Source organism: Scyliorhinus canicula, chromosome 11 (assembly GCF_902713615.1).
Source record: "Scyliorhinus canicula chromosome 11, sScyCan1.1, whole genome shotgun sequence".
Taxonomy (NCBI): Eukaryota; Metazoa; Chordata; class Chondrichthyes; order Carcharhiniformes; family Scyliorhinidae; genus Scyliorhinus; species Scyliorhinus canicula.
The window spans coordinates 73,795,407-73,814,698 of NC_052156.1; the positions used below are offsets into that span (position 1 = coordinate 73,795,407).

General features: G+C 45.0%; 1 protein-coding gene across 4 annotated transcripts in view; it reads right to left on the reverse strand.

Moving 5' to 3' along the window:
• Nucleotides 1-1,118: 1,118 nt before the first annotated feature.
• The window catches only part of sumf1 (sulfatase modifying factor 1), a 244,552-nt gene continuing 226,378 nt past the window's right edge, over nt 1,119-19,292 (reverse strand). For all 4 annotated transcript variants that reach the window (XM_038810755.1, XM_038810753.1, XM_038810754.1 and 1 more), the window contains one exon: nt 1,119-1,549. In XM_038810755.1, the coding sequence (XP_038666683.1) occupies nt 1,436-1,549 (114 nt within the window). In that variant the 3' untranslated portion in view covers nt 1,119-1,435. The remainder of the gene's footprint in view (nt 1,550-19,292) is intronic.

The window sequence follows — 19,292 nt, forward strand, 5'->3', positions numbered from 1 at the left end:
GGGTCTGCACTACCAAGGTCTACTTCCCCATCCACCCTATCCCCATAACCTAACCTGCGCTAAGGGGAAATTTAGCATGGCCAATCCACCTAACCTGCAGTGAGACTGTGGGAGGGAACACACGCAGACAAGGAGAGAATGTGCAAACACCACACAGACATCACCCAAGGCCGGAATTGAACCCGGGTCCCTGGTGCTGTGAGGCAGCAGTGCTAACCACTGTGCCATCCCAATGACAGACTCATTAGCATACTTCCTTATCATTCCTATTGATAGTCAGTAACCAACTTGATTACCAATTCAGGACTGATATTTAAATGATGCCCAACCCACCGTCCAAACACATTTTTCTTCCCAGTTTTTCCCCTTTCCTCTCCTGTGCCAGGGAGATAAGTACCTGCAGTACCATAGCACACTAGCAAGCATTAGCAAGCAGCAGTGACCAGCAATTCACTTTTGCCTCTGAATTGGAAGCTTGTGGGTATAATGCCTTGTCCAGAGACCTCTGCAAATAATATTGGGCTAACACTCCCGTACATGACTGAGGAAGCTGGAGGCACTGACTTGCAAGTGAAACGTTACACAGAGGGCCGGGCTCAGCTCTCAGGTGGATGTTAAAGATTCCACAACATTAGTTGAAGAGGAGTGTCAAATATATATCTCTGAGCCAGCTTAGGTAAAACAGCTGCTTATGGGACCTGGTTGCATGAAAATTGTCTGTTGTGTTTCCATACATTACAACGATCACTACACTTCAAAAAAGAAACCATTGACAATGAAGTCCTTTGAGTAATGCTGAGCAAGTTGAAGGGGTTATAGAGATGCCACCTATTTCTTTTTTTACATATCATCAATATTATAATTTATATAAAGATGATCTTATGCCATAAAATTAGCACCTTCTTAATCCAGTACTGGAGACTGAACTTATACCATGTAAAGTGTACCTTAGAAATTATAAAACTATTGAGAAGAACAACAAACCTCCATTAGACAATTCGATATCATCATCGGATGAAGAGCAGACTTGGTCTTATATGGCCATTGACTGAAAGTTTGGTCTAAAAATGCTTTGAGCTCAGCTTTACCGTGTTACTTCAGTTTGCAGCATACTGTGACATTTTTAAGCAAGAGGATTGATTTTATTTTGGCATGAACAACGATAGAATCCTGCTTAAGTGAGTCGCAAGGTGTTAGCTGACACTAGTGAAAAGGACAAATATATCAAGGCCTCTCTGCTGTGCCTTTTACTTCATGCCATCCGAATAGAAAGATCCTAGAATGAGAGAATGGTACATTCATCAACTTATTGGTAGAGTCCAGGAAGCTCCAGTTGCCGACTGCTGAGAGGGCAAGTTCATTCTTGGCATGTATTCAGCTTCTTTGTTATGAAGGCTGATACTCAGGTTCATGTTGGCTCTCCCCAGGAAACGGCTCACCCAATATAATCTGGCAGAACATCAGCAGCACAGCGGAAACCCAGGTTGGAGGCAGAACTGTCGGGTGTGTTCTGACTACGAGCAGCACAGCGGTATCTATAGCAATAGGACTAAAAAGACATCTGAAAGTTAGAGCTGGATTGGTATAACTATTGGATTGTCTGTGCACACTTAGATTCTCTCCTGGCTCATCACAACTTCTAGATATAAAACTCCTGTTTCCTCCACACACCATGCTTTTCCCGAGAACCATGAAATGTTTTCATGTTCAAGTATTTAGCCAATCTTCTTAAGAAAGTTACTACTGAATCCGCTTCTGTTTTAAGTGATGCATTCCACATTGTAACAACATTGCGGCAAAAGAAATCCTCATTTCCCCTCTGGCTCTTTTGTCAATCAGCTCAAATCTGTTTCCTCTGGTTACTGATCAACTAGGGACCGGAAATAGTTTCTCCCTATTTACTCCAATATCACAACAGGGACATACAAATCAAGGTGACTAAAGTTCCAAGAAGTCGGAAAGAGCTGGTCAATTGGTGAAATCACATACACAGAACAGGTTCTGTGAGAACCTGCCTCTCACCTAGGCAGGGCTGCAGCTATTCACTTTCACTCCTTGAAGGTTTCCCAGCCTGTCAGTTTCACTGAAGCAGTGCCCTCAAATGTGCTCTTGCCTGGTTTACCCTAAGGAAACCTGTGCACTGGTTGTTAAAGGAGGAATGTTGGGTTAAATCCTCTGCTAATTGGGGATTCTGTGTTAAACTGAATTACCCGACAGCTCCACAGAAATCTCCCATTCACCTGCCAACCCAGAGGTTAAACCCGGAAGTGGGCAGAATCATGTCATGTGCCTGACTTATTGTCAGTTTTTGGGGTTTAAACGCCTGCAAGCACGTGTTCCTGTTTCCCCATAGCAACTAAAATTCAGTCCAGTGTCTCTATTTATAAAGTAAAGGATCCCACATAGATTTTATTTTTCAAACAGCTTCATCAACATGTCCTGCCACCTTGGAAGATAAGTGTAAGTGAATATGCAGGTCGTTCTGTACCTGCACCATTGTTAAAACTCTGCCATTCATGAAATGCAGAAGCTCGGAAATTGTGACTGTTGAGGTGAAAGTGTGACTGATGAGGATATAATTTTAGTAGAATGTCCCTGATCATGGAAACAGACAGGCATTCTCCCACTTTCCATTAGAAGAGGCATTGTGGGTCTATTATTTGTTAGGAACGCAGGAACTAGAATAGATGATTTTGCTCCTAGAACTGCTCTGCCGTTCGGCTCATTACCACCTGAAAGTAATGTTGCTGGACTAGTAATCCACTACCCAGGGAGCATGGGCTCAAATCCCACCATGGTGGATTCTAAATCCAATTAATTGGAAGACAGAGCTAGGCTCAGTATTGGTCACCATGTAAAAGCTGGCCCTACAGAGAAGGAAATCTGCCCTTCTTACCAGGTCTGGCCTACATGTGACTCCAGACCCATAGCAATGGAGTGGACTCTTAATTGCCCTTCCGAAATGGCCCCAGCAAGCCACTCAATTTCAGGTGCAAATAGGGATGGGCAACAAATGCTGGCCTTGCCAGCGATGCTCACAGCGCTGGCCAATAGTACAGCTCTGTCCAAATAACAAACCTTCCATAATTAAAATTGATCCGTTCTTAAAAAATAATAATAATTTGGCTAATTATCAGCGGTGAGAACACAACAGACTCCACATTCAATTTGAATACACACAAAATATAATCTGACAATTTTAATTCTGTTTATAAAAGCGTAACATAATCTAATCGATGTAGTACATTTTCTACAAATTACCCATTTTTCAGTGATGTTCATTTTATTCAGAAAGACCTTTGATGCAAAGGCACTTTATCCCTCGCTTCCCTGTGTGTGCCTGCAACCAGATGTGTGATCGGGAATGTCTTACAGTTGGCATAATCAATAGATGGCCCCCAACAGGCTGTTAGTTATATTTTGACAGCGGTTTTCAAAGGGGCAACGGAAAAAGGGAATAGAAAAAGCGGAATGAGAAATTTACAAAATACTTTGTCACATTAATACATTTTTAAAAAATGAGCCGGAATTCTTCTGGCTTTGGAATGTTTTGCTCCCTCCAGCAGCGCACCCCTGCCCGTGGGTTTCCCTGCAGTGTGGGGTGGCTACAATGGGAAAACCCATTGACTAGGGGCGGGTGTCAGAAACCTGTCCCTGCCGAACGATGCGCCGCCGAGAAAAACACGGCTGAGGGATGGGAGAATCCAGCCCATGATAGATTAATCAAGCACCTGTTTCACATGAGCCAACGTCCCCCCCCCCAGAAATATCAACATCCTAAAATGTGGCTTATATTGCTGGGGATCCATCTTAGATCTTCCTCTAAATGCATACTTCAACTTGGGGAAGAATATTGAGATGTCTTAGACTTTCCATGATTGTGGCCCACAGAACCATAGCAATGGAGTGGACTCTTAATTGCCCTTCCGAAATGGCACATGTGGGTTACATCCCATTCTTGCCTCCTAAATGCTAACCCACGGCTGCTTTTAGAACAAGAGTTCTGCACATTTTTGTTTCACATTTTATTTATAGCTAACATGGTATAAAAAAAAGTTTCACTTTCCAGTCTAGAACTGACCTACATAAATGAAGACCACAATATTTTCTTACTTTCACTGATTGTAGCCAAAATAAATTACCGTTAACCATAGCTGACCAGCTGTAGGCAGGCTAAGGGCTGGCTAAAAAATAAGACAGATAGGCAATGTAAATAATCCAAGTGAGCAACTGTTTTGAATCTAATTTAAACAGTTGAGTGTAGTAACATTACCTAGCAACCATGTCTCTTTTTCACAGATGACATTTGGTTTCCTGTCAGTTTTTCCTACTCAAACCCTTATCACATTAAGGCCAGAAATAGATTTCCTCTATCTAAAACTGGACGGCTGTGGTATTTTTAAAATAAAAGTAAACTTGGGTTTTTGGTCAAAGTACAAAGTCAACAGCAACATACTTCATTGTACCCTGAACAGCATCAAGGTGACTGCTGGAAAATGATAGCATCATTAATTAATCTACATCTTCCTGTGCTAATAAGACATCCAATTCCCCAGACATTTGGCACTGATTGACTTTTCCAAGTAATAGCTCTAGATTCTTAGATTCAAAAATAAATAATCCACTTAGATTTCAACATTCAATTGTTTAAGTCTGGCCTGCTTTCTATTTTTTTTTGAGTGATCTCAAAGCAGAATTGCAGTGATCTCAAAGCAGACATACTATAGACAGGAGCTAGTTTGGCTATGCTATTGTTATCTGTTTTAGCGCATGGTGAATGTAGGAAGGACTAGCGTTTAAAAATGATGTCCCAAATCACCTTATGACCAATGAGGACTTCTGAAGTTTAGCCATTGTTATAATGAGGGAAACAAAGCAGCCAATTTTGCACACAGCAAGCCCTGTCAAACAGCAATGAGGTAATAACCAGATAATCTGCTTCAGTCATGTTGTTTGTAGAATAAATATTGGCCAGAGCAGGAGAGATCGCCCCTGCTCTTCAAAATAATGCCTTGGATCTTTTATGTCTACTCCATATAGAGCCTGGAATGAAAATGTTCAAACCTTCACAAGATTGTGTTGAAGCAAAATCTGGCACAACGCCACATAAGGCCATATTGCAGCCCATGGCCAAAAGCTCGGTCTGAGGTAGGTTTTAAGAAGCATTTTAAACAAAGAGAGACAGAAGGAGAGGTTTATGGAGGGAATTCCAAAGTTTGAGACCTTGAATTAACATTTAAATTACGCAATCAAGTCCTTGGATTGGGCCATTTGAAAACATTAATTCATGAGATGCTGGCATCATCAGCAAGACCAGTAGTTACCACCCATCATACCTGCCCTTGTGGCAATGCTGGTAATAGATCATAGAATTTACAATTCAGAAGAAGGCCATTTCGTTTCTGCACCGGTCCTTGGAAAAAGCACCCGATTTAAGCCCACACTTCCAACTTATCCCCGTAACCCAGTAACCCCACCTAACCTTTTTGGTCACTAAGGGCAATTTAGCATGGTCAATCCACCTAACCTGCACATCTTTGAATCGGTGTTCGTCTAATTTGAAAAAAAGACATTTAAAGCAAATTAAAAGGCTTCTACAGAACTTAATCGGGGCACCCCATCCGCCACCGAAATTGACACGGGGAGGGTATTGAATTGGGTCCATTTTGTTCAAGAACGTTATGTATTTGTTGAATGTACGCCATCCTTCCAGTGTATTTTATTTGATAGGGAACTTTAGAGTTATTTACTTTGTGCCTCTGCTTTACTGGAGGTTTTTAGGGTGTACTCGCGACATGAACGTTTGGACCTCAAGATTTCACTTCTCAGGGCAGCACGGTGGCGCAGTGGGTTAGCCCTGCTGCCTCATGGCGCTGAGGTCCCAGGTTCGATCCCGGCTCTGGGTCAATGTCCGTGTGAAGTTTGCACATTCTCCCTGTGTTTGCGTGGGTTTCACCCCCACAACCCAAAGATGTGCAGGGTAGGTGGATTGGCTACACTAAATTGCCTTTAATTGGAAAAAAGTAATTGGGTACTCTGAATTTATATAAGAAAAAAGATTTCACTTCTCCAAGCTGGTACAAGGTGATGCTGCCCACATAAGAAATAGGAACAGGTGTTGTCCATTTGTCCCCATAAGACCTGAGCACCATTTTTGCATCTTGTGGTTAAAAATACCACTCCTCCATGTGTGGCTCTGCAAGGTGCTATCATTGCCTGATTAGCATGTGAACACAAATCTATTTTACACAAACATCACAGCACTAATTAAGTCAAAACTCCAGTGAGGGCCTACCTCAAAGGAACATCACCCTGAACATTCATGAAAGAAGACAGCTTAATCCATCAATTCTCATCTGGTAACTATTACTGAAATGGTGCTACTGACAATTTAAAAACTGAAAGACAAAATCAGCACCGTGGGAAGGCACTTCACAGAAGCGCTATCAAGCAATACCTGACTCTGACGCATAATGAGACATTAGAACAAATGACCCAAAGCTTGGTAAAAGAGCTAGGTTTTTGAAGGTGGAAAGAGTTGGAGCGGTTTTGGGACAAGGCAATTATAGTGGAGGTTGAAATACTAGAACTTTGCTTGGACCTAGGGAACAGTTCAGGGTGGATAAAGTTTAAATAAACTGGAAAAGCAGCTGATTGTAATGAGGCGAGACCAGTGCCTTTTGGAGCCTCCTTGCACCAAGTGCTGTATTTACTGGTTGGTTTCATTTTAATCACCAAAATCGCAGCAGCCTGTCAAGAAATAATTTTTCTCAAAATTAAACTGAAGCTGTTTTTGAAAACTGAGACCAGACATCTGGGGCGGAATTCTCCGCTCCCCACGCCGGGTGAGAGAATCGCGGGAGGGCCGGGCGACTCACGACACGCCCCCTGGCTCCCCCCGCGATTCTCCCACCCTCCGCTCGGAAGAATCGCCGCTTATCACGGCGACCGGCGATTCTCCGGCCCGGATGGGCCGAGCGTTCCTGACTGGTTCATGACGGTGGCAACCACACCTGGTCGCTGCCGTCGTGAACATCGGCTCCAAATGCTGGTTTGAGGCTTGTGGGGGGCGGAGAGGGAAGTGAGCACCTCCGTGCTCGGGAGGGGACTGGCCCGCGATCGGTGCCCACCGAGCGTCGGGCCGGCGTCTCAAAGCGACACACTCTTTCCCCTCCGCCGCCCCGCAAGATCAAGCTGCCACATCTTGCGGGGCAGCGGAGGGGAAGACAGCAACCGTGCATGCGCGGGTTTGAGTCGTCGTGAAGTCAGCCGCGCATGCGCGGTTTGGAGCTGCCCAATCTGCGCATGCGCAGCTGACGTCACTTAGGTGCTGCCGTCGAGTCATTCTCGGCGTGCCACCTTGCGCAAGCGTCAAGGCCCGGTGGCCGAGAGTTACGGAGCGCCGCTCCTAGCCCCCCCAGGTGGGGGTGAATAAGGTGAGAGGAGCGGCCTCCGAGGCTGTCGTGATACTCGCCCGAGTTCACGACGGCCTTCCCGAATTTATCGCGGGAGCGGAGAATTCCGCCCCTGAAATCTCTTCATCTTATGCCCTCATAGTATGGTTACACCACAGAAGACCATTCGACTCATCATGACAATGCTAGTTCAGTTGGTGCCTTTTCTTGCAGCCTTGCAATTAATTTCTCTTCAGATAATTATCCAAATCCTTTTCAAAACCCAGGATTGAATCTGCTTCCATTACACTCTCGGGCAGTGCAATCCCGATCCTAACCACTTGCAACATGAAATAGTGTTTCCTTATGCTTCGGGTTCTATTGGCAATCACACTTTTTACATTCAATCACAGGATGTGGCAGTCGCTGGCCCGACCAGGTGGATTGGCCATGATCAATTGCCCTTAGTGTCCAAAATTGCCCTTAGTGTTGGGTGGGGTTACGGGATTACTGGGTTATGGGGATAGGGTGGAGTTGTTGACCTTGGGTAGGGTGCTCTTTCAAGAGCCGGTGCAGACTCGATGGGCTGAATGGCCTCCTTCTGCACTGTAAATTCTATAAATTCTATGAAACTATCCCTAATTGCCCTTGCGTAGTTCATGGTGACCTGCCTCCTTGAACCGCTGCAGTCCATTGTTGTAGGAATATCCACAGTGCTGCCTCGAAGGGAATTCCAGGATTTTGACTCAGCGACCGTGAAGGAACTTCACACTTTAAACTGATGTACTTTGGTCCTTGAATCTTCCAGCAACGGGAGCAGTTTCTCCCTATCTACTCTGCTCAGACCCCTCAGGATTCTGAACACCTCTCTTAATTTTCTCTTCTCCAAGGAAAACAGCCAATCTATCAACGTAATTGAAGTTCATCGTTCCTGAAACCATTCTTCTTGCACCCCTCAAATGTCTTCACATCCTTCCTAAAGTGTGGTGCCCAGAACTGGGCACAATACTCCAGTTGAGGCCGAACCAGTGTCTTATAAAGATTCACCATAACACCCTTGCTTTTGTACTCTATGTCTCTTCTTATAAAGCTCAGGACTCCATATGCTTTATTAATTTATTTCCCAACCTGCCCTGCCACCTTCAATATTTGTGCACATATACCCCAGATTCTTCTGCTTTTGCTCCCCCTTTAGAATTGCATCCTTTATTTTATATCTACTTTCTTCATTCTTCTTACCAAAATGCACCACTTCACACATCTGTGCCAAATTTCATCTGCCACTCATTTGTCCATTCCACCAGCCTGCCTATGTCTTCTTGAAGTCTCTCACCATCCTCACAGTTCGCAATACCTCCATGTTTTAAGCTGCCTGCAACTTTTGAAATTGTGCATTGCACACCCAAGTCTCAGCCATTAATATAGATCAAGCAAGGCTGTGGCCCTAATACTGATCCCTGGAAAACGTCTTTATATATCGTGCTCCATTCAAAAAAAAACTATTCATCACTCCTCTCTTTTTTCCTGTCTTTTAGCCTGCGTCATATTCATGCTGCCACTGTCTCTTTTATTCCGTGGGTTTCAACTTTGCTGACAAGCTAGTTATGTGGCACTTTAAAAATCACCTTTTGGAAGCTCATGCACACTACATCAACCAAACATATTGTCCTCAGCAACCTCTTTGCGACTTCTTTGAAAAACTCAAATCAAATTAGTGTATATGATTTGCCCTTAACAGATCTGTGTTGACTTTCCTTATTTAATCCACACTTGGCCAAGTCACTGTTAATTTTGTCCCGAATTATTGTTTCTAAAAGCCTTCCCACCACAGTGGTTAAGCTGACTGCCCTGTTGGATTTATCCTTACAGCCTCTTTTGAACAAGGTTGTAACTTTTACAGTTCTCCAGTCCCCTGGCACCATCCTGTATTGATTGGAAAATAATGGCCAGTGCCCCCACAATGTCCATTATTTCCCCCAGTATCCTCTGGTGCATTCGGTGACTTACCAACTTTAGGTACAACCAGCCTTCTGAATACCTCCCTTTTGTCCACTTTTCGCCCATCCAGAGCCTCACCTGTCTCTCATTCATTTGGCAGCATCTTCTAACTTGGTAAAGCCAGATGCAAAGTAGTCATTCGGTACCTCAGCTATGCCCTCTGTCTCTCATGCGTAAATCCCCTTTTTGGTCCCTAACCTGCCCTACTCATCCTTTTACCTATCTATATACCTATAGAACACTTTTGGGATTCCCTTTTATGTTGGCTGCTGGTATCGTCTCATACTCTCTCTTTGCTATTCTTACTTCACTTCCCCTCTAAACTTTTTATATTTATTCTGGTTCTTATTTGCCTTATCAATCTGACATCTGTCATAGACAACATGTGTCTGCTTCATCTTACTCTATCTATCATCAAAGGAGCTTAGTTTGTTCTATCTTTCCCTCGTGTGGGAATGTACCTTGCATTTATCCAAAATAACTTCTCTTTTAAGATGTTCTATTCTTGAATTGTAGTTTTGTCCATTAATCTCTGATTCCAATTTACCAGGGCCAGATCTGTTCTCACCCCATTGAAATTTGCCTTCCCAATTAATTTGTTTTACTCTGAATTGCTCTTATTATTGTCCACAGCTAGTCCAAACTTTATGATAGTATGATCGCTGTCCAATATATTTTCCCTACTGGCACTTGATCCACCTCATTCCCTAGAATCAAATCCAGCATTCCATTTACTTCCTTCCTCCTCGTACATGCAAATGTAGAAAATTCTGAACTCAAAGTCTATTTAATCCCTGCCTTGACTTTTGGGCCAATATCCCATCATTTTTAATTCTACCGATTGGGCAGATCAGGGACTAACAAAACGGTATTTTCAAAGTACAGAAATGTGGTATATGCTTAATTTATTACTTCCCCACATACCAAATCCGAAGAATTAACAAATAATAGAAGGATTTGCATTTCTCTCATGCCTTTCATAACCTCAGGATGTCTCAAAGCACCAAAATAACCAACCATCCCATATTTTATAGAAATGACCCAAGATTTTACATTGTATTCCGTGTCCTGTTCGTTGACTTACTGGGACACCCTTTGTTCCGTATCTTTTGGGCAGCAACTGGGCGACTGCTGCAGTGTTGCCTCTTGCCACTGCCCTTCTAATCTTTGTTATTTGAGCATGCACAATACGCACGCATTGCCCTAGTGCACTTGGCCATGGGGATGAGAAGAGAAGAGGTCTCATCAAGGCCAATCCTGGAGGAAAGAACATCTCTTTGGCCTGTTTTTGTGTAGACGGTTAGGTGCAAAATGCTGAACAGTGTGCAGAGTGCTAAATGAGCAGCGCACAAGAGCGTCGAGGGAGCAACGGATTGAGGGAGCCCTATTTGAAGAATTAAGGGAGCAGTGTGTAGAGTGTTGAGGGAGCAAAGTATTGAGGGAGCCCTATTTGTATAGTTAAGGGAGCAGTGTGTAGAGCGTTGAGGGAGCAGAGTATTGAGGAAGTGCTAATCGGAGCATTAAGGGAGCCGCCTGTAACTATAAAATATAAGGAATGTTGCAAAGGGCCAATTTGTAGTTGGGTGATTTCCAATTTTCCCCAGACAGGAAATCTTCTTTGCTGCCTCAACTCTGCAGCAATGGAAATTATGCACATTATCATTTATAATGCAGTCTCTCGAACTGCAAAAAAAGACTACAAATCCTTCATGGATGCCATGTGTATGGAACTTTATTCTTTTGGTGATTGAATGATTATCAAGCAATCTCCTATCCTGATCTTCTTTGTTATAACCATAAGCAGTGATTGACAGCTGCAATGGACTCTGGTTAGAGTAGTAGAGATTGAAAAACTAGGAATCAAGTAGATGTTGTAAAGCAAAGGGACATCATCTATCCAGATTGGCCCTGAAGTGCTCAAATAGCCTTCCTTATCTCTGATTATCTTGTGGTCTTGTTTATCCCCTTTTCTCTGAATTATGCAAATAAGATTGATATGTTCGCTTGATTTACATTACTTTTTAAAAATAAAATTAGAATACCCAATTCATTTTTTTCAATTAAGGGACAATTTAGTGTGGCCAATCCACGTACCATGCACATCATTGGGTTGTGGGGGCGAAACCCACGCAAACACGGGAAGAATGTGTAAACGCCACACGGACAGTGACCCAGAGCCGGGATCGAACCTGGGACCTCGGCGCCGTGAGGCAGCAGTGCACTGCACCACCGTGCTGCCCTTGATTTCCATTACAATCTAAACTGTATTGTTAGATAAAATATTTAAAATAATTGATATTTTAACTTGAAAAGCTGGACTCAATTGGACCTGAAGAGGCAGCTTATTCTGGTTCAGCTTAGACTTGGTGACCACACACAACCAAAACTCCAATACCCGACTCGAATAGATTGCAGTTACGCACTTCATTTAGTGAGCATAGCATGTGATTGCATGTCGCGAACACACAAGAAAAAAATATCTACAATTTGTTACGTATACGTTTGATCATGCGGCTGACTACTACTTTCAGCAAGAAATGAAATGCGCATTAACTACACCGATAGCCAACTGATAATTATTTTCCTTTTGCCTTTTCCCCATTTAAAGATAGCTCACTCTCTGGTGCCCAGAGCCTGCTTTGTTTTGATTGATTTCTGGAGAAATTCATGACTTTTCCATTTTTTCTTCTATCTTCATGCTCTCCCTCACTGCTTGTTGAGGACCTGTGTGGTGGTGAACTGTGCCCCACACTCCTTCCTTAGCTGCTCTGTTACCGCCATTTTTCGGGCACGCTGGAGCTGCTGGGCCCAGTCATCAAAAGGCTGCCAACATAGTGCCTGGTGCTAAGCTGGACAGGCTATTACTGTCAATGTTGTGGAATAGACAAAGACAAGGTGGTGGGCTGAAGTGAGTCAGATTTGATACTTATTTCCATCCCATCCCCGTGAGGACCTGCCTCGCCTCCCCTCTTAACGGTACAGCAGATCTTGCGGCTTTGCTGAAGGCTGCATCATGAGTGCACTGCCAGATCCACACAATCTAAAATTGGACTGAGGAATTTAAAAGCTTGTCCCACTATGAGGCACATATTGTGAATATATTTCTGCCACGTACAGTTTTGTTAAAAGTGTCCATTTTCTGAAGAGAGCAGTTTAGTTTTCACTGGGTTCAAGCCCGTTTAGAGCACAGAATACACAAAATAATTTATTTCCTTTCTGTTTTGATCCTTCTCTTCTCCCGTGCCAATGTAATTAACTTTATCATCAATTTAGATGTCCAAATAAGATTAGTATACTCTCTGACTTCAGTTACAATCCAAAGTTATTGGTGAATCAAATTGGTCAACCCTTTGATATCTTTACATAAATATTTGTATTTAATTGGCCGTCAAGGGGCAGTCACGCAATCTGTCTATAGGCTTGGAAGCACAAACTGTTAAACCTCCTTTGCCTAGTCCAAAACCTTATTATAATTGTGTAATTCATTCAACGAATATGACATTTTATTGCGCAGGATAATGGCGATATGGTTGGAAAACAAAATATGCAGCAGTTGATATTTGAACTAATTCGGTTATCATTTATGTAAATGTATATGGTGCAATTTACTGTGTCAAAATCAAAAATGTTACTGAAGTCATGAGAGAATTCTTCAAATATTCAACATTCGAGGAGAAAAGCATGTGGAACAATTAACTGAAAAGAGTTCTTGAACTGGTCAGTGTTTGAGGTTTGAAGGATCAGTGTGTCTGAGTATTGTAGGGTCGGTGTCTGAGGATTGAAGAGTCAGTGTGTCTGAGGATTGAAGGGTCGGTGTCTGAGGATTGAAGAGTCAGTGTGTCTGAGGATTGAAGGGTCAGTGTGTCTGAGGATTGAAGGGTCAGTGTGTCTGAGGATTGAAGGGTCAGTGTCTGAGGATTGATGAGTCAGTGTGTCTGAGGATTGAAGGGTCGGTGTCTGAGGATTGAAGAGTCAGTGTGTCTGAGGATTGAAGGGTCGGTGTCTGAGGATTGAAGAGTCAGTGTGTCTGAGGATTGAAGGGTCAGTGTGTCTGAGGATTGAAGGATCAGTGTGTCTGAGGATAGTAGGGTCAGTGTCTAAGGATTAAAGAGTTGGTGAACTGATCAATGTCTGAGGATTGAAGGGTCAGTGAACTGGTTAGTTGGACAGTGCCTGGAAGTTGGACAGGAAGCTAACTGGTGAATGCTGAAAATCTGCAGTGTGTTGACAGAAACCGAGGTACAAAATGTGACCTGACCCTTGCCCACATAAAATGAAATGAAATGTGTATTAGAGCTACTCTGCTGCACACTCTCACCTCTGAATGATCAGATTATGGGTAAAATAACAAGTGTTAAGAAGGTAATCTATCTGATGGCTCAGGCTGGAAAGGTGAGATATGGACAACAGCTTGAAACTGAGGCAGGAGAGCGAATTGTTTATCAGACAGAAACTGCAAGCGAACTAATTGTGTGAGCTGTGAATGATCACAAATAAAGTGAGAAAGATAGCACTTCAGCCACAATGAACCAGATTTTAATGAACTCTATTTTTAGAAGTGCTGAACAGCTGCACAGTTGGGAGCTGTAGCAGATCAGACACACCAGTGAAATTGTTTTATGTCTGCTCGTTCACAAATGAAAGGTAATAATTTACCAGTTCAATCGTCCAAGAAAAGCAACCCATATCCTCAATTCCTTCTCCCTCTGCACCCAGTTCTAGTCCCACATGTCTCTTCAAAAGAAATCAAGGCAGAGATAGGGAGGACTTTTTTCGAGTAAATTCTGGTTAATCTGAGACCACTTTAATCTGTGGATAATGGAACCGGAAATAGAAACACGGAAAATAGGAGCAGGGGTAAGACATTCGACCCTTCAGGACTGCTCCGTCATTCAATAGGACCATGGTTGGCCCTCTATGTCAACCCATACTCCTGCACTCTCCCCTCACCCCTTGACACCTTCAGAGTCGAGAAATCTATTGATTTACTTCTTAAATATATTTAGTAACTTGGCCTCCTCAGCCTTTTGTGGGAGAGAATTCCACAAGTTCACCACCTCCGAGTGAAGAAGTATCTCCTCATCTCAGTCCTAGATGGCCTACCCCGTACCCTGAGAAAGTGACCCCTTGTTCTGGACCCCCCCTCCAGCCAGAGGAAACTATATCCTGCATCCAGTCTGTCCAGCCCTGTCAGAATTTTATCTGTTTCATTTAGATCCCCTCTCATTCTTCTGAATTGCAGTGAATGCAGGCCCAGACGATCCAATCTCTCCTGATACAATAATGGGCGGCACAGTGGTTAGCACTGCTCCCTCACAGCACCAGGGTCCCGGTTCAATTACTGCCTCGGGTGACTGACTATGTGGAGTTTGCTCTTTCTCCTCGTGTCTGCGTGGATTTCCTCCGGGTGCTTCTGTTTCCTCGCACAGTCCAAAGATGTGGTGGACTGGTTGGATTGGCAATGCTAAATTGACCCTTAGTGTCCAAAAGGTTGGACTGGGTTACGGGGATACGGTAGGGGCCTGACCCGAGGTAGGGTGCCCTTTCAGAGGGTCCGTGCAGAGTCGATGGGCCAAATGGCCTCCTTCTGCACTGTAGGGATGCTATGATTTGATATCTACCCATCCCAGGAATCAGTCTGGTGAACCTTCGCTGCACTTCCTCTGTGGCAAGTATATCCTTCCTGAGATAAGGAGACCAAAGCTGCACACAATACTCCAGGTGTGGTTTCAGTAAGTGGTCGCTGTAAGACATCCTTGTTCCTGTATTCACCTCTTGCAATGAAGACCAACATACAATTTGCCTTTCTGACTGCTTACTGTATCTGCCTTCTCACCACTCCATGGGCGCAATTCTCCTATCGGGAGACTAAGGGCGCAATTCTCTGCTCCCCAGGCCGGGTGGGAGAATCGCGGGAGGACCGCTCTGGCACCCCCCGCGATTCTTCCAACCCCCCAAAATGGCGTGTCGCATTTTGCGACACAGCGCTTGGAGAATCGCGGGTCGTCGTTTTTCACGGCAATCCGCGATTCTCCGGCCCGGATGGACCGAGCGGCCTGACGTTCCCTACCTGTTCACGCCGGCGGCAACCACACATGGTCGCTGCCGGCGTGAACATCACGCGAAAGATAAGTTTGGGGCCTGTGGGGGGGGCGGAGAGGATATCGAGCACCACGGCCGTACTCAGGAGGGGTCTGGCCTCCGATTGGTGCCCACCGATCGTCGGGCTGGCGTCTCTAAGTGACGCACCCTTTCCCCTCCGCCGCCCCACAAGATCAAGCCGTCAAGTCTTGCGGGGCAGCGGAGGGATAGGGGGCGAGGAGCGGCCTCACTCCGGGTTTCACGCCGGCGTCGGCCGTTGCGGAGAATACTCCTTAGGAATACTCCTAAGTCCTGACGCCAGAGTGAAAATCGGAGTGTTTCACTCCGGCGGCAGAGCCCGCTCCCCCCACCTATTCTCCCACCCCCGGGGGGCTAGGAGCGGCGTTGCGTCATTTAATCGGCTGGGCCTTGCACCGCGTAAAAGCGGAACCGCGTAAATGGCGCGGCGCGTTGTCACCCGCGCATGCGTGGGTTGGCCACCGCCAACCCGCACATGCGCTGTTGCCATCCTCCAGGCGGCCGCCCCGCAAGATGTCGCATGGCCAGACCCCTTTTGGGCCCCCCCGGTGCAAGAGCCGCCCTCACCCCCCCCCACAGGCCGCCCCCCCAGCGTTCCCACGCTGTTCCCGCTGGCAGCGACCAGGTGTGGATGGCGCCGGCAGGAACCTGTCGTGTTACAAACGGTGAGCGGCGATTCTCCCAGTGGCCAGCCGTGAATCTCGCCGCACCAGGAGGCGGGGTGTGCGGGTGCCGGGGCGGCATGGCGGGACTCGCGTGGCGCCCCGGCGATTCTCCCACCCGGCGTTGGTTGGGGGGGGAGGGGGGGAATTCAGCCCCATATTTTCAAAGACTGAGTGCAAACCACAACGATTTCCTTCGGCATATGATGGTTGCATTCGGATAACCGCTTGATGCAAGCTCTTCTTTCATAGTTTTGGCAAGCCTTCTCACTATTACAGGAGGAATACAGGAGGAGGAGTGGGCCATTGAGCCTGTTGTGCCACCAATCAATGAGATCATGGCTGATCTGCAAACTAGCTCCACATGGCCATGTGTGTTCCATATTAACTCAATACCTTTGGCTAACAAAAATCTTTCGATCTGAGATTTAAAATTTTCAACTGATCCAACAGCAATTGCCATTTGTTGAAGAGAGTTCGAAATTTCTACCACCTCTTGTGTGCATTTCCTAATTTCAGAAAGAAAAGCAAAATACTGGAAATCTATAATTGAAACCGAAAATGTTGGAAAAACTCAGCAGGCCTGGCAGCATCAGTGGTGAGAGAAACAAAGTTAACGTTTTAAGTCTAATATGACTCTTCTTCTGAACGTGGAAAGTTGCCTCGGTCTGACCTGCTCATAAAAACCAGGACAATGGAATCCGGCCACAATTACCGATCTCACTCAAAAGGCCAGGACCACTCATCTCCAGACTGGTTTACAACTTCCAAACATAAGTGAAGACAGCTGAACTCCACGGGTGAGATGAGCTTGACGGCCCTTGACATCAAGGCAGCATTTGACTGAGTGCAGCATCAAGGAGTCCTGGCAAAACTGAGGTCAGTGCGAATGAGGGAGAAAACTCTCCGCTGGTTGGAGTCATACCTAGCATAAAGACCACAAGACATAGAAGCAGAATTAGGCCACTAGGCCCATCGGGTCTGCTCCGCCATTCAATCATGGCTGATATTTTTCTCATCCCCATTCCCCCGATCCCCATATTAATCAAGAACTTATCTATCTTTGTCTTAAAGACACTCAGTGAATTGGCCTCCACAGCCTTCTGCGGCAAAGAATTCCACAGATTCACCATCCTCTGAATGAAGATATTCCTCCTAATCTCTATTTTAAAGGATTGTCCCTTTAGTCTGAGATTGTGTCCTCTGGTTCTAGTTTTTCTTACAAGTGGAAACATCCTCTCCACATCCAGTCTATCCAGGCCTCGCAGTATCCTGCAAGTTACAATAAGATCCCCCTTCATCCTCCTAAACTCCAACGAGAACAGACCCAGAGTACTCAACCATTCCTTATACAACAAGTTGTTAATTCCAGGGATCATTCTTGTGAACCTCCTCTGGACCCTTTCCAAGGCCAACACATCTTTCCTTGGATACGGGGCCCAAAACTGCTCACAATTCTCCAAATGGGGTCTGACCAAAGCCTTATACAGCCTCAGAAGTACATCCCTGGTCTTGCATTCTAGCCCTCTTGACATGAATGCTAACATTGCATTTGCCTTCCTAACTGCCGACTGAACCTGCACGTTAACCTTAAGAGAATCATGAACAAGGACTCCCAAGTCCCTTTGTGCTTCTGATTTCCCAGGCATTTCCCCATTTAGAAAATAGTCTGTGCCTAAATTCCTCCTTCCAAAGTGCATAACCTCACACTTTTCCACATTGCATTTCATCTGCCACTTCATTGCCCACTCTCTTAGCCTGTCCAAAACTTCTGCAGCCACCTTGCTTCCTCAATACTACCTGATCCTCTACAGATCTTTGTATCATCTGCAAACCTAGCAACAGTGTCTTTAGTTCCTTATTCCAAATCATTAATGTATATTGTGAAAAATTGTGGTCCCAGCACATACCCTCGAGGCGCAGCACTAGCACCGGCTGCCATCCTGAAAAAGACCCCTTCATTCCCACTCTCTGCCTTCTGCCAGTCAGCCAACCCTCTATCCATGCCAGGATCATACCCTTAACACCATGCGCTCTTAACTTATTTAACAATCTCCTACGGGGGACCTGGTCAAATGCCTTCTGAAAATCTAAATAAATCACGTCCACTGGTTCCCCTTCGTCTAACTTCCTCGTTACCTCCTCAAGGGCTCTAACAGATTTGTCAGACATGACCTCCCTTTGACAAAGCCGTTCTGACTCAGTCAGATTTTATCATACACTTCCAAGTACTCCGCGATCCCATCTTTAATAACGGACTCTAAGATCTTAACAATGACCGAAGTCAGGGTAACCGGCCTATAATTTCCCGTCTTATGCCTCCTTCCCTTCTTAAATCGTGGTGTTACATTAGCCACTTTCCATTCCTCTGGGACCCTACCTATAGTCCATCCGGTCCAGATGACTTATCCACCTTCAGACCTTTTAGTTTCCCCAGAACCTTCTCCTTAGTGATGGCCACTGTACTCACCTCTGCCCCCTGATTCTCCTGCAGCTCTGGCATCCTACTGGCGTCTTCCACCGTGAAGACTGATGCAAAGTAACTATTCAGTTCGGCTGCCATTTCTTTGTTTCCTATTATTACTTCTCCAGCCACGTTTTTCAGTGGTCCAATGTTTATTTTTGCCTCTCTCTTACCTTTTATATATTGAAAAAAACTCTTCCTATCTTCTTTTATATTACTAACTAGCTTGCACTCATATTTCATCTTCTCCTTTTGTTTTTTTAGTTGTCCTCTGCTCGCTTTTAAAGGCTTCCCAATCCTCTGGCTTCTCACTAATCCTCGCCACTTTGTATGCTTTTACTTTTATGCTGTCCTCGACTTCCCTCGTCAACCATGGATGCCTTGTCCTACCCTTCGCATGTTTCCTCCTCCTTGGGATGAATTTCTGCTGTGCCTCCCGAATAACCACCAAAAACCCTTGCCATTGCTGTTCCACTGTCCTCCCTGCTTGGCTCCTTTTCCAGTCAACTCTGGCCAGCTCCTCCCACATGTCTTTGTAGTTGCCCTTATTTAATTGTAATACCGTTACATCTGATTCTAGCTTCTCCCTCTCAAACTGCAGGGCAAATTCTATCATATTGTGGTCACTGCTCCCTAAGGGTTCTTTCACCTTAA